Source organism: Peromyscus eremicus, chromosome 1, assembly GCF_949786415.1.
Source record: "Peromyscus eremicus chromosome 1, PerEre_H2_v1, whole genome shotgun sequence".
Classification (NCBI taxonomy): domain Eukaryota; kingdom Metazoa; phylum Chordata; class Mammalia; order Rodentia; family Cricetidae; genus Peromyscus; species Peromyscus eremicus.
In genome coordinates, this window is record NC_081416.1 from 28,325,433 (window position 1) to 28,345,353 (window position 19,921).

At 40.9% G+C, this 19,921-nt stretch overlaps 1 protein-coding gene across 1 annotated transcript; it reads right to left on the reverse strand.

The window, feature by feature from the left end:
• Positions 1-817: 817 nt before the first annotated feature.
• On the reverse strand, positions 818-17,068 carry Stambpl1 (STAM binding protein like 1). Its single transcript, XM_059258882.1, has 9 exons — positions 16,859-17,068; positions 13,493-13,568; positions 12,074-12,169; positions 9,828-10,185; positions 7,903-8,027; positions 6,942-7,079; positions 2,982-3,094; positions 1,545-1,644; positions 818-1,121 (listed from the first exon to the last, which is right to left on the reverse strand). The coding sequence occupies exons 1-9, from the start codon at positions 17,059-17,061 to the stop codon at positions 1,065-1,067; spliced, it is 1,266 nt and encodes a 421-aa protein (XP_059114865.1). The 5' UTR covers positions 17,062-17,068; the 3' UTR covers positions 818-1,064.
• Between the last annotated feature and the right edge of the window lie 2,853 nt (positions 17,069-19,921).

Below are 19,921 nucleotides of genomic sequence, written 5' to 3' on the forward strand. Positions count from 1 at the left end.
ATGTGGTTGCTGGGAATTGAACTCAGGACCTCTGGAAAAGCAGCCAGTGCCCTTAACCTCTGAGCCATCTTTCCAGCCCCGCCTGTGTGGTTTAAAATTCGCACCAAGTCTTGTATATTATTTGACTTTAATGTACTTCAAACCTTGTGTATTTAAGAAGGTGTAATTGTTGAGTTTGTTTTTGAAAAGAACATACTTTGTAAAACCCTGAGAAACTACTTTACAAGTCTCATAGTGCACCTGGATCATCTTTTTCTCTTCCTTTGACCAACATCTCTCTGAAAAAAACTGCAGCGGGTGTATTTACACTAAAAGAAGGAAAAATGGCAGTACAAGGACTAGGCATGTCGCTCATCATGCATAGGCTTGTCACACGTCACCACTATCTTTTCTTTAAAACTATGTGCAGATAGTGTCATCATCAGTCATCAGATGAGGAGACCAAGGGTGTCCCAGACAGTAGTTACTTTTAGGGGGAACTACTCACTTCAACAGTTCCTCTCTATCAGCTTGAGAAGTACAAAGATTTAAAAAAAAAAATACCAGGCATTGGCACTGGAGAGTTGGCTCTGTGGTTAAGAACGCTTGTTGGACTTGTAGGGAACCCCAAGCTCAATTCCTAGCACCCACATGATGGCTTCCAACCAGCTGGCTGTGACTTAAGTCCCAGAGGACCCAAAGCCCTCTTCTGACCTTTGTTGGCACGAAGCACACACAAGGTACTTAGATATACATGCAGGCAAAACATTCATACATGTAAAAATAAAACAAATACATCAAAACAAAATTTTACAAATAGACATATTGTTATTTGCAGCACAATTTATTTCTGAGGATATTATTTGGGTACATTAATAGGTATAGATTGAACAGCATGTGACCTCCTTTGAGACACAGCAACCCAAAAAGGAAACTTCAAAATGTGCGAGAACAATAAATATCAAAGTTTTGGTCTAAAATATATAAATATAAAATATCAGTCACTTCTGGAAACATCATATGAAATTCAGCAGCCACACGTATCTATGGCAGGTATCTGAGGATAGTCTTGTGTTTGCAATATGTCACCTCAGATCCAACACAGTTGTTTTTATGTCTTTTACTAACACATGGCTGCATATCTAGAAAAGAAAAGAAAAAAAAGTGTTACATAATAATGTTTAATGTGTGGTTTTCTTTAGGGAAAGTATATAGAGTCCTTAGTTATTTTTTTTCCTGAATTTTATATATATTGCTGAATTGGGGTAGGGTAAACATAACATAAACATCTTTAAGAATGATTCATGCTGTCTATTCACACTGAACATCTCTGAAAATAATCCCTGCTGTTGAGCCAGGCATTGTGGTGCACATCTTTACACACAGCTCTTAGGAGGCAGAGGCAGGTGGATCTCTCTGAGTTGAGGGTAGCCTGGTCTGTATAGGGAGTTCCAAGGCTACACAGAAAGACCCTGTCTCAATGATAATAATAATAATAATAATAATAATAATAATAATAATAATAATAGTGACAGCAACAACAATCATCCATGATGTCTACTCACATTGAACAGCCTGGGATCCTTGGTGTGAGGATGAAAGCCCTTCTTTTTACAACTGGAAACCTCAAGCATGCCCGCATTGGTGAGCCTGAAAATGCCAGTGCTAAATATGAAGATGAAAATAAACACAAAGTTAAAGACCATCTGGGAAGACATAAACCCGCACATTCCTCAGATGGGATGGAGGAAGAAATCACAAACCAGGAATTCCCAGTGACTCTCACAACTAGCCTTACCATGACTATCATTAGATACATTGATCTCCAAGCACCCACAGGACCCAAAAGGGACAGGTAGTTGAACTGTTGAGACCCCACAGGAAAGGTCATACATACGTTCTCCACCCCAGCAGATAGGTCTAACTTCTGTAATGTTAGTGTTCCTTACATTAGTGATCAGGCAGGTGGCAGTGTTGGGCACTGTGATAAACACATCAGAGAAATTCTCATCTAGTGTCCTTCACACCAATCCAGGACAGGCAAGGACGAAGGATGAAGCAGGATAAAGAAGTTGGATCACTGTATTACGGTATCCTGAAGCTTGCAGGTAGAGTCAGGCTTCAAGCAACATCTGTCTGATTTTTATGATTATAACTACTTGTGAACTGAAGTCTCCAGAAAATGAAAAGCCACTCCTGTATTAAAAGATCTGTAATAGGAGGCTAGAAACTGAACTCCTTGGTTTGGAGTTAGAATGTTGTAGACAAGTGCCATATTATCTAGAGCTGTTTTTAGTTTCCTTCAAAACTATTCACTGCCCACCTTTGTGTGGATGACTATGACAGTTTTAGCAAATATTCCTAACAGACCTTTTATTAAACCCAAAGTTATAAACACCATTAGACAACATGTGATCCCCACAGCACAGTTTGCCCCCTGCTTTTCTGTAACCATTCTACATGCTGTTTCTGCCAGTGCATTTGGTAAATGGCTTGTTTTATAACTAGCTTTGTTCTGTAAACAGCAAAATCTAATGCAACCGCCTCCATGGTGGTTTATGTTTTTCAGGGCAACTTGAATCCACATTCCTGGGTCACGGCCACTTACCTTTAGCTCCAGAATATAGTCATTCTTTCCAAGATGAGAATGACTTGTGTTAATATAATAACATTTGTATTCCCAAACTAGGAAAGCTTTTGTGGTAACTGAGCAAGGCTAAGTAAATGTCTTCCATAGAACACAGAACAGTAGAAATATGATTTCAAAATCAACTGGGATGGCAACCCTGTTACATGCTATCATAGGACATATGTTGACATGTTACATGTTATAACAGAAGGGGAACTAGCAGGCTCACCTTTGAAAGGGCTTAAAACAACAGCAACAATAGATTATGGAGCTACAGGGATACAGAAACTAGCCACAGCCCATCTCTTGCCGAAGGGCCTCATATCCGAGCACCACAGCATGACGGACTTGGGGGTCCTCTCGTCACACTTACTCTTTATGCTTTGGGGAACACACAATGGCAATAGCCTCCGGCAACATAAGCTGATAGGAACAGTGAGTGTGAAGATCCACACTGGACAGAAACGCAGTTTGCGTAGGGTGTGTCTACAAATGGGAAAGAAGACAGTCTCGTTACGGAAGCCCAGGCTTTGCTTAAAACCTTTCCAGTAATTTTCACTAAGCAAACGCACATGAAAAACATGTTTTGGTGAGGGCTGCTGAGGTGGCCAAGTGGGTAAAAGTGCTTGCCAAGCAAGCCTGATGACCTGGATCTGATCCCTGGAACCCATGGTGGGAGGAGAGAACTAACTCCCTGAAGTAGGTCCTCTGACTTCCACTTCTGCACACCTGCACTTGCACACATCACACTATTATTACTACTACTAATAATAATAATTACAATACATAAATAAAAATTAATTAGGTGAGGCTGATAGAATTCTTCCATTTCTACCATGCTATTTCTTGCTTGGAATAATTATGACTTAGAGACAACATTCCTACGAGTATATATGCTTTCTTTGTGCAAAAGAGTGATATGGCTCACTTGCAGGGGGCTTTAAATAGATCCTCCATTAATCTAACGAGGTAACAATCTGACTATCTAAGTCTACAACAAGGATCTCCAGACTCAAGAAGATGATGCAACATGGCCACAGAGATCAGAAACCTGGAGTCTTGTACACTTTTGTATTCTTACAGAACTAAATACAGCACATAAATGAGACTGTCTGTGGCTCTTTGTCCTTATAAACAGGATGAGGGGGTCTCCAAGTTGCTGAAGGTGTTTGATACTCATCAAGCTTAGCCACTGAAACTGCACAAAGAGAAAGGAGAACATAAATGAAATCCCATCTATGCTAAACACTCACCCTGCCATAAAGCCACTCACCAGTAGTCTCATTGTTAAAATGCAAAGATTTAGTAGAGGGATGAGTAAGAGGGCTTGACATCTCTCCTCTGCCAGAGAGCACCGTTTTTGAGTAAAACAGGGCTTTCTATGTCATGACAGAATGGAAGATGTGTTCTAAGGAACCACTATGCTGTGGGGGCAGCAAGCAAGTTGTCACATAGAAAAGTTACTGTGGCCATCAATTGACTTCAGACTGAATGCACCCATGTAAACATCTGAGTCCTTCATTTCTGCCTCCAAGAACTGTTTCTACGCTCAGGAGCACATCTCTCCCATGGGGGCATGGTACTCCCATTGCAAAGGAAAATGGTGGTGGTGGTGGTGGTGGTGGTGGCGGCGGCGGCGGCGGCGGCGGCGGTGGTGGTGATGGTGGTGATGGTGGTGGTGGTGGTGGCGGCAGCAGCAAATGGCACGTATTACAAAGAAACAGAGTGGTACGCCGAAAATGAATCACTTTCTGTGAATTATGACAGAGTTCTCACTAAGGTGTGTGTTGTCATTATCCCTGTTCTGTAGACAAGGATATGACTGAGATAAACAGTGCAGCATCTTCTAGAAATCAAGAGAGCCAGTCAAGCTAAGACATTTAAAATTCAACTCCAGGTCTGCCAGATCCATTCAGACTTTTTACCTGATGATGAGTTTCTATAGAAGATCTAGCCCTGGGATTGGCTGCTATTATCATATGCTATAAAAAACAGCAAGACTTCGCTGGGCTTCAGAAATGTAACTGACAGCTGTGCATTTTCATTCCATCTCAACAGCTTGATTCAGTGAAGTCAATTTAAATCTAAAGTCTTGGAAGTCTAGAATGATGGCAAGTCCATTATTTAAACAACTTAAATTCACTCTAGTGTACACAACAGATGTAGCACCTCTTAGGAAAACCTCTGATTCTAATTTGGGAATGTTCATTAAGATGAACACAGACTGGCCTGCATATGCAATTTTAAAAACTACGACTTTTAGTTTGTTATAATTTCCTTGCTACGGCTTGTGTATGTGCGTGCATGCGTGCATGTATGTGCAATACGGTGGTGCATGTACATGTTTATGTAGGCATGTGCATGTAGAGGCCCAAAGATAACATCAGGTGTGTCCCTCTATTGCTCTCCACCTTATTTTTTGGGTCAGTTTTTCCTATTGGACCTGCAGCTCACTAACTTGTCTAGGCTGGCTGGCTGGCTGGCTGGCAGTCACCAATGATCTGCCTGTCTCTGTCTCTTCAGTTCTGGGACTGTAGGCTCATGTGGCAGCATCCAGATCTTGAGGTAGGTACTGTGGTTCTGAACTCAGGTCCTCATTTTTGCATGGCAAGTGCTTGTACCAACTAACCATCTATCTCCACAGGCCTCTGTGCTATAATTATTTGTGCTGTAAAATGCAGTCTAGATCAATTCTGTTAGGCTAAGTAAAGACTTTAAAACAGCAATTTCCATCCAATAGTAAGGCATATTATTTATTATTAAGTAAGCCAAATGAGTAGAAAGTTTGTTTGACAATAAATTGAGGGTTGATTTATACATTTCACAGGGCTTTCATAACTTATCTTTATTACTGATCACATCAAATCAGTGAGAGAACTCATTAGCTTCCCTTAATGAGAGAAGGAGTTAGTAACTCCTTGAAAATAAGGAGTTAGTAGTCTTGACTAAGAGGACAGAGGGACTCAAAGGTGGAGCGGGAGTGATGTCTCCTCCACTCTCCTAAATTACCTTGTAATAACACTTAGCAAGTGTGTGTATGCCCACACTGCTCCTACCTAGCACTTTTCTACAAATAAATAAAATGCTAACCAATCCCTACTCATTCTTTAGGTCTATTGCAAGCAGCCACTGTGCCTTGGAACTTTTGGCCTGCATCCCACGCTAGTGAGATGACTTATCTCTGTCTGCTATCATTAGAATGATGTTCCCTTGATATTCTGTAAAGGAACCTAATCAAAGAGACGGCAGTGGGAGGTGTGGCCTTCAGGAGGTGATCAATAGCGCCCCCGAGTAAGGGCTTCAGGGTGAAGGGAGAGTTCTCTTGCTCTTCCTTCTTCCACCATGAATGGATAGAGCTGCTTTGGAAACAGAAAGCAGCTCTCACTGGACACCAATGCCTTGATGTTTCTACCAGTCCCTAGAAGTGTAAGAATGAGACCTCTCTTTTTTTTTATAAATTATCTAGTCTCAGATATTTTATTGCAGGTGCATAAACAGACAAACACAGTGCCCCAGATGAGCTGTATACAATGGAATAGAAAGAAAAATCCCTTAGATAATCTGAACTATGAAAAATAGACCACCTTCATCAATAACAAGTCATCGTTTTCTGAGCCTCTAGAAAATATTAAGAAATTCACTAGCATTATTTCATTTCTCATTCAGTATTAAATGAAGTCAATTATTATGGTTCCTACTTTGTGGATGGTGAAGTTGCTGTTACAGTTAACCTCACTTCCTATCATGAACGCTTAGAGGAGCTGACATTTATTAAACTCATGTCTACATGATGTATAAGCCTGGTTTCACATCTACAGTGACCCGAGAGATGTTAGAACCCAACACTCTGACCCTAGCCATTTGTTCAACTCCCCAGCCACTTTATGTTTACGCTTCTGCTCTGTAGGGCAGGCAGGGCACTGAGTGTGTGGACCCCCTTTGGTATACACAAACACCGTTTAAAAGAAATGTCACCAGAAAAAGGCTTTTAAGCTAATTTAGACCCACAGCAAAGGAAAGGAGACTATTACACAGTTAAGAATCTGGCTAAGTCTCTGTTAGATTATCTGAACCCATCCGAGAAAGACCTACTGTCATGTGGTCCCTTCGTTAACTCTGGGTGAAAGAGAGAGGTATAGGATACTCCTTTTAAATCCAGATGTGACAGATTTAGACACAGCCCGTCATTGAACAAACTGCTTTAATACTGTGATACTGATTACCTCTGGGAAAACATAAAAAACAAGAAACTATTTAAATCCAGCTAAATCCCTGTATGAAGAAAACAACACACCAGACAAAAACAAACCAAAACACCAAAGGCCAAACGTACATGAATCCACCCGAGCGTGAGGAGACCATGTTGATCCTGGACACTGAACAATTCCTCTACATTCTCCACGTCGCAATAGTCTGGGCCTGCAGACTGTTTTGGCACGATCACATGGGTAATAGTGAATTCATTATGTGTCTAGAAAACAATTATCCAAAAATAGTAACAAGTCTCTGACAGAAGAGACCTCTGAAGGGAATGTGGGGTGCTTCATTATTGGCTAGCGGACCTCAGTATTTGTACCACCCCTCACTAAGACACTATGATAATGCCTTGGCATACTAGATCTACAAAGGAAAATGTCTTCACACAGCAAGGCCGGTTTCTGTGGAGGGACAGATCATTTTGGCAAATGTGTGGAGTTACTAAAAGGTACTCCTGTGAGTTGTAGAGGTTGATGTCTTGTTTTTTATCAATTACATGTAATTATGAAAGAAGTAGGACTTTCCTCTAAGAGTGACCAGCGTGTGACCAGCGTTTTCCAAAATTAAAATAATACGGCTTTTATAATTAAGTAGAAAGGAGAAACACATCCCTCTCCTTGGGGGAAAGGGACGTGTGGGAAAGAAAGGGTTTTGATGTAAGATGAGGGAGGATTTTAGATCACTGGGCTGTGGGGTGGTGTCATCCCCTGGCCTTCCCATCCTTCTACGCACCACAGCCTTCCAGCTTCAGGGCCTTCCTACCCCTTGAGCACTATTCCTTACACCTTGACTTGTAATCTGCCGTTTCTCTAAATATTCTCTTTAGAGTGTTTTATGGAGTTTCTGAAATTCTAGAGTTCATTTTTTAGAATGCTGAGTTCTTGAACAATGACAGCTGTTTAAGAAGGTTCATGTGCATCAGGCTAATTTCATAATATTTACAGTCCCTCCCCCACATGCTTCTACCCCACTCTCCTTATCACAGGAAAACCAGTGCTGCTGAAAGCGACCCGTTGAGAGATGAAACAAGACCTTACCAGTTTGCCACAGAGGATCCCACAGGTTTCTATTCCTCTTACTGTGTTAGATTCAGCCAGCAGCAGAAATTTATGGCAAAGATCTCTTGACAAAACCACACACCTCAGTCCTTCAACCACTAAATCTAAGACAGAAAGGAGAAACATGATTAAAAAAAAAAAACAAGTCTTGGGTCTCATCCTTCAGAATTGAGTTTTGGCCAGCCAATAAAGTACAAATTTCAACACGGACACTATCAGATGCTTCACTTTCCATAGTTCATTAAAAACAAACAAACAAACAAACCTGTAGCTTGAGTTTTCCTGCCTGGCCCACCTCAGGACAAATCTCTCTCACCCGCCAGTCCCACAGCCTCTCAGACCCAACCAAGTAAACACAGAGACTTATATTGGTTACAAACTGTATGGCCATGGCAGGCTTCTTGCTAACTGTTCTTACAGCTTAAATTAATCCATTTCCATTAATCTATACCTTGCCACATGGCTCGTGGCTTACTGGGATCTTCACATGTGGCTTGTCATGGTGGCGGCTGGCAGTGTCTCCCTCACCCAGCTTCCTGTTCTCTCAATTCTCCTCTCTGTTAGTCCCGCCTATACTTCCTGCCTGGCCACTGGCCAATCAGTGATTTATTTATTGATCAATCAGCAACACATTTGACATACAGACCATCCCACAGCACAAACCACAACTCTTGAAAGTAAATGTTGATTAGAAGGAGGGTAAACATGCAAATTATTTTATAAGAAAGCTTATAGAGAGCCAGCACTCTTTTTTTTTTTTTTTTTTTTTTTTTTTTGGTTTCTTCGAGACAGGGTTTCTCTGTGTAGCTTTGCGCCTTTCCTGGAACTCACTTGGTAGTCCAGGCTGGCCTCAAACTCACAGAGATCCACCTGGCTCTGCCTCCTGAGTGCTGGGATTAAAGGCGTGCGCCACCACCGCCCAGCAGAGAATCAGCACTCTTTCGCAACTGCCCCCTGGAACAACTCTGGCATATGTATGTTCTCTTTCTGCCCATCGCAAACACACCGATGAACCACAGACCACAGTTCACATATCCTAAGACACAGGATGAATATCCCTTAGTGTGTTTGTTATGTGTTACTTCTAGCTTAATGAGCGCGACAGATCAGTAAACAAAAGCATGTTCTTTCTGGAGACAGTTACCAGGAAAGTAGCATGCACAATGGCTGCCGACCATTACTCTTAAATAGGTGCCTCCTCTGCCAACGAGAATTGCTGCTCAATTTGGGAAACTTGCTAGAGATGATGACTGGCAGTACTTAAAATTAACACCACTAACTGCTGGTGGAAACCCACATGGCTCACAGGTTATCTACTCATGAGACTGACACTCCATTGGTCCACGCTGATGCTAAACACTGCACGCAAGTATCTGGCTATTGAGCCAGGGTCTCAGCAACTAATTTCTCAGTATCTTCTTTCGTGAGTCCCCAGTGTGTTTTCCGTTAAGATGTATGTATGTTGCTGGGCGGTGGTGGCGCACGCCTTTAATCCCAGCACTTGGGAGGCAGAGCCAGGCAGATCTCTGTGAGTTCAAGGCTAGCCTGGTCTACAGAGCCAGATTCAGGACAGGCACCATAATGACACAGAGAAACCCTGTCTCAAAAAACAAAAACAAGGTTGGGGATTTAGCTCAGTGGTAGAACGATTGCCTAACAAGCACAAGGCCCTGGGTTCGATCCTCAGCTCCAAAAAAAACAAAACCAAAACCAAACAGACAAACAAAAACAAAAACAAAAGTATGTATGTCTTGAAGGAAAATAAATGCTTTGACTTCTCATTCAAAATCTCCATCCAGTAACAAAATATAACTGCTCTATAATCAGACAAGTTAGGTGGGTTGGATCTTAAAGTAAAGTTAGATGTAGTAGAAGATGATGTGCCTAAGTCCTATGTCACTTACTCTGAACAGCACTCAGAGTGGCCGCTGGCTTTAAGGCCCTGTTCACTGGAGGAGAGTGGTCAGCGAAATCGCTGCCATCGCTTTTAAGAGGCTGATCCGCAAATACATTCCGTAGAGAGTTGTTCTGGTGGGTGGAAAAGCAGGACAGCCCGCTGCCGTCAGTCTGCTCAGACAGCACCGAGGTGTCTTGACCTCGCATCTGGCCCCGGGCCAACTCCTGCTTCTTGAGTTGATCTTCAAAAAACAGGAACTGTTCGGACTCTAGCTGCTGCTGGCGCATCTGAGCTATCCGCTTGCGCTCCGCCTCGATCAGTCTCTGGTGTTCCAACTTTTTGAGAATTTCAGCTTTATATTTGTTCTGAGGAGATGGTTGCCAGAAGAAAATGTTAGTTTCCAAGCCAAAAACACATGAGAGAGAGAGAGAGAGAGAGAGAGAGAGAGAGAGAGAGAGAGAGAGAGAGAGAGAGAGATTCATAGTAAAACAAAAAAAATGAACATCACAGCAAAAACACTGAATTTGATAAAGAAAGCAGTTTCTATATCCATCATATTTCACGAGAGCAGCACAGACACCATGCTCTACCTTCCCCAGAGGTTCTAAACACTAAATTATTAATATCTTGCCCTCCTGACCCCTCAGATGGCTTAGAACAAAGTATCTCGTCCCTTAAACAGCACTGCCCAATCTGGTAGCCACTTGCCAGGCACTGCTACTTAAATTCAAAGAAACCGAGATGAAATAAAACTAGCAATGCAGGGCTCAGGCGCACTAGTCCCATTCGAAGTACCCAGCAGCCGCCTGTGGCTGCTGTACCGGGAATGACAACTAGAGCAGCATGTTCATTGTTCTAAGTTCTTCTGCTTGGGGCTCCCTACAGCCTTTCTGTATTTGTCTACAGAATGCATCTTCTGGGCATACTTTATGGAGAAAGGGACTCACAGAGAAGTGGTTCCCAAAAGTGTTTCGCATTTCTCCTATCAGAGTTCCTATTTCTTCTAATCAAAAGTGTGTTAAAAATTAAGAATCCCAACACCCAGTCTCAACAAGATATCTGGGCATTATTAGGGTAGAGGGATACCAAGGGCTAGCCAGTTCCCAGACTGATGTTGAAAGAAACTTAGCGGCGAGCTACTGAAAGGTGAGGAGAGTACGGGACTCAGTTTACACTAACGTTTTACACATGAGAATCACTCTGGGCCTTGTTAGCATTAGGGATTGTGATTTGGCACGAATTCTACACTTCTAACAAGCATCAAGGGAGGCTGGTGCTGCCCACAGTCAGGGCTTACAGGTAGGTTTAATCCTTTCCCCAGCCTTGGCTGCTGCCACTCTACCTCTCCAGAAATTTGCACATGGGGTTCAACTGTGGGCTGTGGGGTCCGACTGTGTGAGGCCACTGGTATTACTGCAGCAGAACATGGCACAGCTGTCTGATTGCTCCTCCCAGGGAGACCCTGCAGGTACACCATCCCTACTCCCTCTGCAGTTGAGCTAAAATACCTCATGCCAGCCAGCCTTCCAGCTATGCCCCAGAAGCTCTGGGACTGTTAGTAGAGGTCATGAGATTGAGGAGAAGTGAGAGGTGGTTAAGCTGGCAACCACCAAAGCAGATGGTCACCCCGCCCCAAAGAAGCAAAGCAACACTTCTAATGATCTCGCAAGACCTAAGAATTTGCAAACAGAATCTAAGAACCCCACAGATTTACGGGTTTATCTGTCCTTTCAATGCCCTTCAGTCTCCTTTCACTGTGTAAGAAAAATCCAGAAACTAGCATCCATTGGAACTATGATTATGTTTCACCCACATGGTGAGCTGTTCTATCCTGATGAACTGTTGACTGTACTATTTAAGAACTAAATTCACATTTCCAAGGCCTACATAATTAGATACATCAAAAATCGTGTTGTTTCTTTCTACTTTCTGCTGCTTCTGTTCATCTGGGGAAAAAAATGTATCAGGCATCTGGCTCAAGGTTACACTGGCACAACTTGGTCAGAAGCTCCACTTAAATTGCTGTAGGAAATCTATTTCCTAATGCATTGCTTTATTAGATGTTTTAGGAAATGATAATACCACATCCTTAGAACACATGAATCTTTTATTAGTTCCACATCACTGCATCTTTAATTTTTAATTTAAATGTATATATTTCAGAAACTCATACAGAAATGATATTCAAAAACCATTTTCACACACACACACACACACACACAGTGAAGAAATAAATGTGCCTATTGAACTTACTTTGCTTTGCAAATACTCTTGGTATTCTATGTTATATTTCCTTAGCAGGTCCTTTTTCAACTCATCTGTCCTTGGGAACGCAATCTCCTTCAGTTTCTTTAAAAAAAAAAAAAATATATATATATATACATATCAATTAGTGGGACTTTCAGAGCATCAGCTGAGAAATAAAAACAGCTAGGATGTATGTATATTAGAAATCAAATTATAAGAAGCAAAGATAATCTCAGAAAAATAAATCTATTCCAGAATTCCAAAATACAGCTTTTAGCAATGAAAAAATAAACTCTCTCTCTCTCTCTCTCTCTCTCTCTCTCTCTCTCTCTCTCTCTGTGTGTGTGTGTGTGTGTGTGTGTGTGTGTGTGTGTGTGTGTGTCCCTTTGTAAGATGTCTATTGATTCCACTAGTTAGATAAGCATTTTGTTTAGGAAGGTACCAATAGAATTTCATATTGCATTTGGAGATCATTTATTATTGGCATTACAAGGGAGATTAAAGATATGTAGTGGGTAGGAATTCCTACTCATATCAGATGTAAAAAGCAGCTGAAAAACCTTTCATAATAATTCATATTCCAAGGCTAATCCCAGATCTACTGGATTCACATCAGTGGAGAGGTGTGAGGGAGCTAGGATCTCAGACAACTTCTTTAGTGGTTCTTAGTGACAGGAAAACCTAGGGAACTGGACAGAGCCCAATCACACCCTCCCTTGTGGAGAGACGGAAGAAAAAGCCTAGTGAGATCGGTTCACACGGTAGTTGATGGTCCAGTTAGGACTAGGATCCAAGCTTCTTGCCTCTAGCTAAACTCCTCCACCAAAATTTCTTTCCAGGAGGTAAATGGTTACATACCACTTAACAACAGGGATATGATTTTGCTACTATGTGAAAATTATAGTATAAACTAAGATGCTTACAATGTCAGTAGGCAATAGAAGTTAAAGGAACCACTGTCATCCACAGGGTTCAGGTGTTGAAACATCATTATGTACACAGCACATGACTGTAGCTAAAACTTGGGACTACCTCAAAAATCACCCCTGATTTTCAAATAGTCATTTCATCCTGTGGAAAATATATCAAATGCAGCTAAAGTTGTTGCTTCAAGTAAGTATATGGGAAAAGCCATTCTCTCAGTCTCTGGGAGGAGCTGTAATGAAATAATTCCTTCTCTACATCATAAGTTAATGGAGCACATTCCCTTCTCTCTTGCTTTTTTCCCAATGTAAATTAGACACCTTGAATGACCACAGTCATGACCGTTAAACATGTTAGGAGGAAATCAAAACGTCATGGCTGATGAAATCGGGTCCTTGTGATGGCTGCATTCTCCAGAGGACAAGACAAGGAGGAGGCTGTGACTCAATAACATAGACTTAAGGTCACTGGATCCCACAGCGGAGGGTCAGCCCAGTGTACCTTCATGATATCCTGCTTCTCCGGTACTTCACATTGCTGGTAATCTCGATGGCTGGGGAGCTTTTCCACAAACAATCTAGAGAAGGAAAAAAACGCAGCATTAGCATTCTGTGGCAGCAAAAAGCCGGTGACAGTTTCTAACAAGCAATCTTTAAATCAAACAAACAAACAAATAAATAAAAGATCCGCTCAACAACTTTTTATTTAACTATGGTCTTTCCACTCACCTTTTCAATAGAGGTCAGCATGTACAGTATTCCGACTCTACAGTACTTATACTAAACAAAAAACTAGCAGGGCTGTGCTGGTTAGTTTTTTGTTTGTTTTTGTCCACTTCCTGCGAGTTCAAATCATCTGGGAGGACAAACCTCAGCTGAGAAAACGCCACCTTCAGACTGGCCTGGAGGCCAATCTGGAACTTTTACTTGGTTAATGATCAGTGTGGGAAAGCTCAGTCCACTATGGGTGGCGCTTCCCCTAGACACTTGGTCCTGGATTGTGTAAGAAGGCAGGCTGAGCAAGCCATGAGGAGCAAGCCAGTAAGCAGTATTCCTCCATGGCTTCTGCGAGTTTCTGCATCTAGGTACTTGCCTTGACTTCCCTTCATGATGGACTGTGATAAGAATCATCTGTTGGAATATAAACCCTTTCCTCAAGTTACTTTTGGTCATGGCCTTTAGCACAGCAATAAAAAGTGAACTAAGACAAGGGCTGAGGTCAGGATTTCAACATGCTCCCTTCATTCTCTAGTCTTTCTTGGGTCCTGGGTACTTGAGCCCACCAGAGCACTGTCTTACTTATGTGTAAGATTTTGGAACAATGGGTATAAATCCCTTTCATCCTTGAAAAAGACTCAAACACCCACTTGTGAATTAGCACCACTATCATGTGTTTGTCAAAACTCATACCTGAAAGTTCACAGCTAAGAGAGACGGCAACAGAATCTCTAGTGGACTTATTAAACAGAAGTTATTTTCCACTCCCCATGGGAGGAAAAAGATTCAGCAGAGGTGAAGAGAAAAGCATGCAAGGCAGGTGCACTGCTCGCAGAGAAAGCAAAAGCACTTCTGCAGGGGCAGATGTTCCTCTTCCTTACTCTAGGATGTATCCCTGGCATGAGGAGTGGGGTTAGCCCATAATAAGTGATCGATACAGATTTGTAAAATGAATGACTGCTTTTCCTTAATCAATCATGGTGGAGTATAGATCATCTAACATGGGTACCTTGCAATTACCGGTTCTGATGCTTTCAACCACACATACATATTCCTTTCATCTCACCTTATGGCAGGATTATAGGTCACACTTAAACACTAATGTAACTTCCATTTCTAAAATGAGATGGCTAAGGCTTGCAGGAGCTAAAGAAAAGCTATTAGCTGCCGAAGACTTCAGAAACAGTAAAATCACAGACCCTCGGAACTGAAGTGTCCTCAGAGAGTTTCTCCCATAAGGCCTCATGTGTCAGTGCCTCATTCAGGCCCAGGGAAAATAAATGAAGTAAATGTTCTCCACTCAACTAATGTGAGAAGAGAATTCAAATGCTCTGGTACTTACTAACTTGAGGGGACAGTGGCCTTGCTCCTTCATGAGGAGGACGCTGGGGGATTTACACAAAATTGGACCTATATAACATATTGAAAATATAATTCAGAAACTAAAACTTTTATGGGGTTTTGGCCATAAACTGTGGTAGACACCCCTCAGTTTCATATCTATTGCTCAACTTCCTGATAACCATTGATTTTTTTTCCCCTTGGGTAGAATGAGGGCAGTCACCAATTCTTTACACTTCCACGTTAAGTTTACAAACTTATTAACTTGGAAATTAAATAATATGTAAATTGTTTTTACTTTTGTCCCTGGTGAAATCATTAAAAAAGTTTTTTTTTAAAAAATATTTTATTCTTTCAACTTGAATGTTTTCAGAATAACACCCCTCCCCAAATGAACTACTGAAATTATAAATAAAGTAAGCAAAATAAAGAATACAAGTAGTTCATGATCTCACTTACAATTGGGATTTTTAAAGACAAAGGCTATGCCTCACATAGTGGTGCACACTCATTGTCCTCAGCCTTGGGAAGGAGAGGCAAGAAGATCCAGAATTTAACTTCCTCCTTCCCTGGGTACATGGCATCTTTCCATCAGTCTGGACTCCATGGAACCCTGACTCCAAACAAGGGGGAAGGGGGGACTGACACATGAGGCTGTTTTCTCAGCTCCATATGTATGCTGAGATATGCAAGCACCCGCATCCATGCATACAAATGTGCACATACGTGTAGCTATCCTATACACACACAGATGCACCCGCATCACTCACACACACACACACACACACACACACACACACACACATACACAAATCATTGAAGGGTGCAAAATTTCAGTTAGATGGGAGGAATAAGTTCAGAGAGCTGGTGCACGACATGCTATCTATAAATAATGAACTACACACTAGAAAGTTGGCAAGACAATGAATTTTTAAACATTTCCACTATGAAAAATGGCAAGTAGGTGATATAATAAGTTAACTAGCTTGATTTAGCCATTGAAAAAATATGTAGGCAAATAAAAACATCATAAGTATGCACAACTATTTTTCAACTAAAAACAAATGAATGAAATTAATTGACATGTGGCTTTAAACTAAAACAATAAAAGGCTTAGCTTAGATTCCATCATTATTGTTAACAAGGGATCTTATAGACGTGAAATTATCAAACTTGTAAGGGAAGTCCAAAACCAGTCCGGCTAACTCTTAAAGTCAGGCTCTATTACTAACAAATGTCTGGGGGGAATGCAGACTTTTCTGACGGCCATTGTGGTGTATTATTTTGAAAGCCAAATTTTTGTGTATTAACTTCTTGCATAAACAAGCAAATGCCTTCTCAAGACAAACTGCTCAATTCTATGTGAAATGGACTACTGTACCCTCTCCAGAAATCACATCTCTCCTATGCTCCCCAAGGCGTCCCTGCTCTCCACCCTTCAAATCAAACTTTTAAAATATTGATGGCAGACTCTACATGTCTTAGATGAAGTAACATGGCTCCTGCTCTCAGAAAGCTGCTGTTCCTACGGGAGGAAAACAGCATGAAGTGTGAGAGTGCAGTTGTGAAGAGTGAGACAGGTTAGCCTGGCTATGAGAGCTTCAACCCCTCCTGACCTTCTCATTCCTGAGGCTCACACAGGGTATCTCGATGTTTTTCAATGCACATCAACATAGATATTCCATTTTTTGAAAATGGTCAAGCTAGTTTAAATAAGAACACTCTCATGGTATCCAAACTGCCATGTTAAAATATCACATAAACACTGTTTCAATGTTCTCATTCTAAAGACCTCTAAAACAAGACTTACGTTATGAATTTGTTATAAAGAACAAAGGCATTTTCCAGGTTTCCTTCTTCCAAATACACAGATGCCATCCTTTCCATTTCCACTCCGGACCTGAAGTAACGGCGTGGGGTGATGTCTTCATTAATGGAAATATTACAACCAAGTTTGCTTAGGGCACGGACCCGCTCCTCCGGACTTAGAGAAACATCTGTATGATCAGGCATAGCAGCTAACTTCTTCTGCAATGTAACATTTAAATATCCAGTTATAATTTTTTAAAATTATGTAACTATTTACTTATTTCATGTATTTTCTGTGCCACAAACCCAATACGAATACCTCAGAAAATCCTGTCATAAAGAGTTAATGATAGGACCAACATAAAATCTTTTTGCATAAGCACACCCAAGACACACATCAAGGAAAAAAATAAACACTTTTATTGGCATAAGACCTCTTCATAAGTTCCGAAGTACAATCATGTGGCATTTCCTAGATATGTAAGTGTTTTAGGTAAAGCATCATATAAGCAATGGATGTTAACCATTCTAGGTCATTCTTGTCATAGGAGGGTTCATGTTATTGGACTCTGAGGTTCTCCAGAAAGTTGCTTTCATTGAAGTTATTGGTAGGATTTGGTTCTATCCCATAATATATCTGGTTTAATTGGGAGTTTCTAGGGTCTCCCTCTATTGTCACTGAACAAAAAGAAATGACAACTGAAAACTCCTGGAGAAGCCCTTTGAGAAAAAAAGAACACTCTTTAAGCCTTTTTTTCTTTATTTTTTTTTTCCTCACAAACAAATCTAATAAACTTCCATCTAATAGTAATTGCTCTGTTAATTAGTTCTCAGGTGAGAAAATGATAATAAATAAGGGAGAAAAGTCGTTTCTATCGCTATCTTTGAATTTTACTAACAAAGCCACTATGTATACTCTGAGCAGTGCATGGAGCATACATATTCAGTAAGGAGGCGCTGTGCTTCAGAAATGCAAGACTCGGGAAATGTTTTGTTTTTTCCCCTAGTAAATATTTTATGTTCTTTGTTTTGAGTTCAGCTCTCCCCATGTAAGAGCAGCTGGAAACAACGTGGGAACGGAGCCTGACCCCTTGCCAAGGCAGTGGACACAGTGCTGAGTGAGACCTTGGCTTGTCTGCCCCTAGTTCAGACTTGTCTGTCTCAAAAGTATGGGCCAGACACCTGCAGCAGCAGCAGCGACAGGGCCGTTCTTAAAAATGCCAATTCCTAACGGGCTCCAAGGAAGATCTACAAACTCAAGATCTCTGGAGACGGCTGGAAAATTGATGTTTCAGTTAGTGTTCGCAGAAGAACTTAATGCATTCGCCAGCTTTAGACCACTTGACCATTATTTCACACTCCAAGAATGAGGCAACTCCAAAGAAAACTTAGCTCCCTGTGGCCTTCCTTAATCAGATATGCATAACTTATAAGCCTAACTACAGTGAAGGTGAAACATTTGAACAAAGTCGATAGAAAGCTCTGAAAAAAAAATTTAAATCAGATATAGCTTTATTCTGGTCATGAATAACTGAGCCAATTGGGCAGAGTGCAGGAGATTAGATACACACAAGCTTTGCTTTACTTTACTTTAAAGTGATTTACTTTACTTCTAACTTTATAGCAAGGAGAACACTAGAAATCTGAAATGAATCTTGCTTCTGAAGGTTTAATATATAACGAGAGCCATAAAGCTTTTCTTCAGGTTCCATTATGCCAAAGGCAGCCACACTTCCTGTGCCTGTTGTTACTTGACTGGACCTGTAGCAATGAACTATGAAAGCTCCTTCCTGCTATTTCCTACCCAAGGAAGTGCCAGGGACTGGACTTCTCTCTGCAAGGTTTCCAGGTATCTTTCCTGTGAATTGTTGGGCATACCAGGTCCAATTACAGTTCAAAAAAAAGTAATATTTAGTCTCCTACATTCCCAGAGGAAAGAAGTTTCTGGTCGAAGTAACCACAGTAAAAGGATACACAAAATGTTGATGCTCGCCTTATACTTTTTGATCTGTTTTTCTCTTGGTCAAGAATTGCAAAACTAGAGATATATGACGAGCAGCATGCAATATATGCTTTTCCTATCTTAGTTCATACCAAATTAAAACATTTCTTTCATTAGATAACAGGAACCAAAATACAGTTAGCAGAAAGAATTAGTTTATAGTTCTAAAGCACAATAGGGCGACAAAAGACCACAATTTATAAAGTAATATGAAAGTTTCTAACATAGAGAACTGGAAATGACATCTGCCCTGTTTTGATCATTGCAGAGGGTAGACATATATTGAATCAATGTCCCATACCCTACAAATACTTATTTTTTTATTCTGTTGGAATTTGTCAAAGGCATTTTCTAACAAAATCCAACATCTGTTCATGATAAAATTCCTGTAGAAAGAAGGGATGGAAAGAAGAGATCTCACTGAGTAAAAGTATATATGAGAAACCAATAGCCAACCACCACATTAAGCAGAGAAAAACTTGAAGCATTCCCACTAAGACCAGGGACAAGTACATTACCACTCCTGTAAATAAAGTTGTTGAAGTTCTAGCTAGAGCAATAAGACAAGAAAATGGAGTAAGAGATACAAATAGGAATGGAAGAGGCCAAGGAATCCCCATTTGCAAATGATTCTATACATGAGATACCCCAAGGACTCCACCAGGAAACTCCTAGAGAAAACAACCACTTTCAGAAAAATGGCAGGCTTTAAAATTACTTAAAATTAGTAGCCTTCTTATTATATCGCCAAAAAAAAAAAAGACCGAGAAAGAAACCTGGAAAACAATCCTATTGACTGTAGCTTTAAAAATACCTGGGATCAACTTATACAATGAAAACTTTAAAACACTGAAGAAAGAAATGGAAGAGGACATCAGAAGATAGAAAGAACTCTCACGCACATGGATGAGTAGGATTAATATTGTGAAAATGATCATCTTACCAAAAGCCATCTACAGATTCAATGAAATCTTCATCAAAATTCTGATGCAATTCTTCACAGAAATTGAAAAAGAAATTTTAAAGTTCATATGAAAGCACAAAGATGCAATTAGCCAAAAC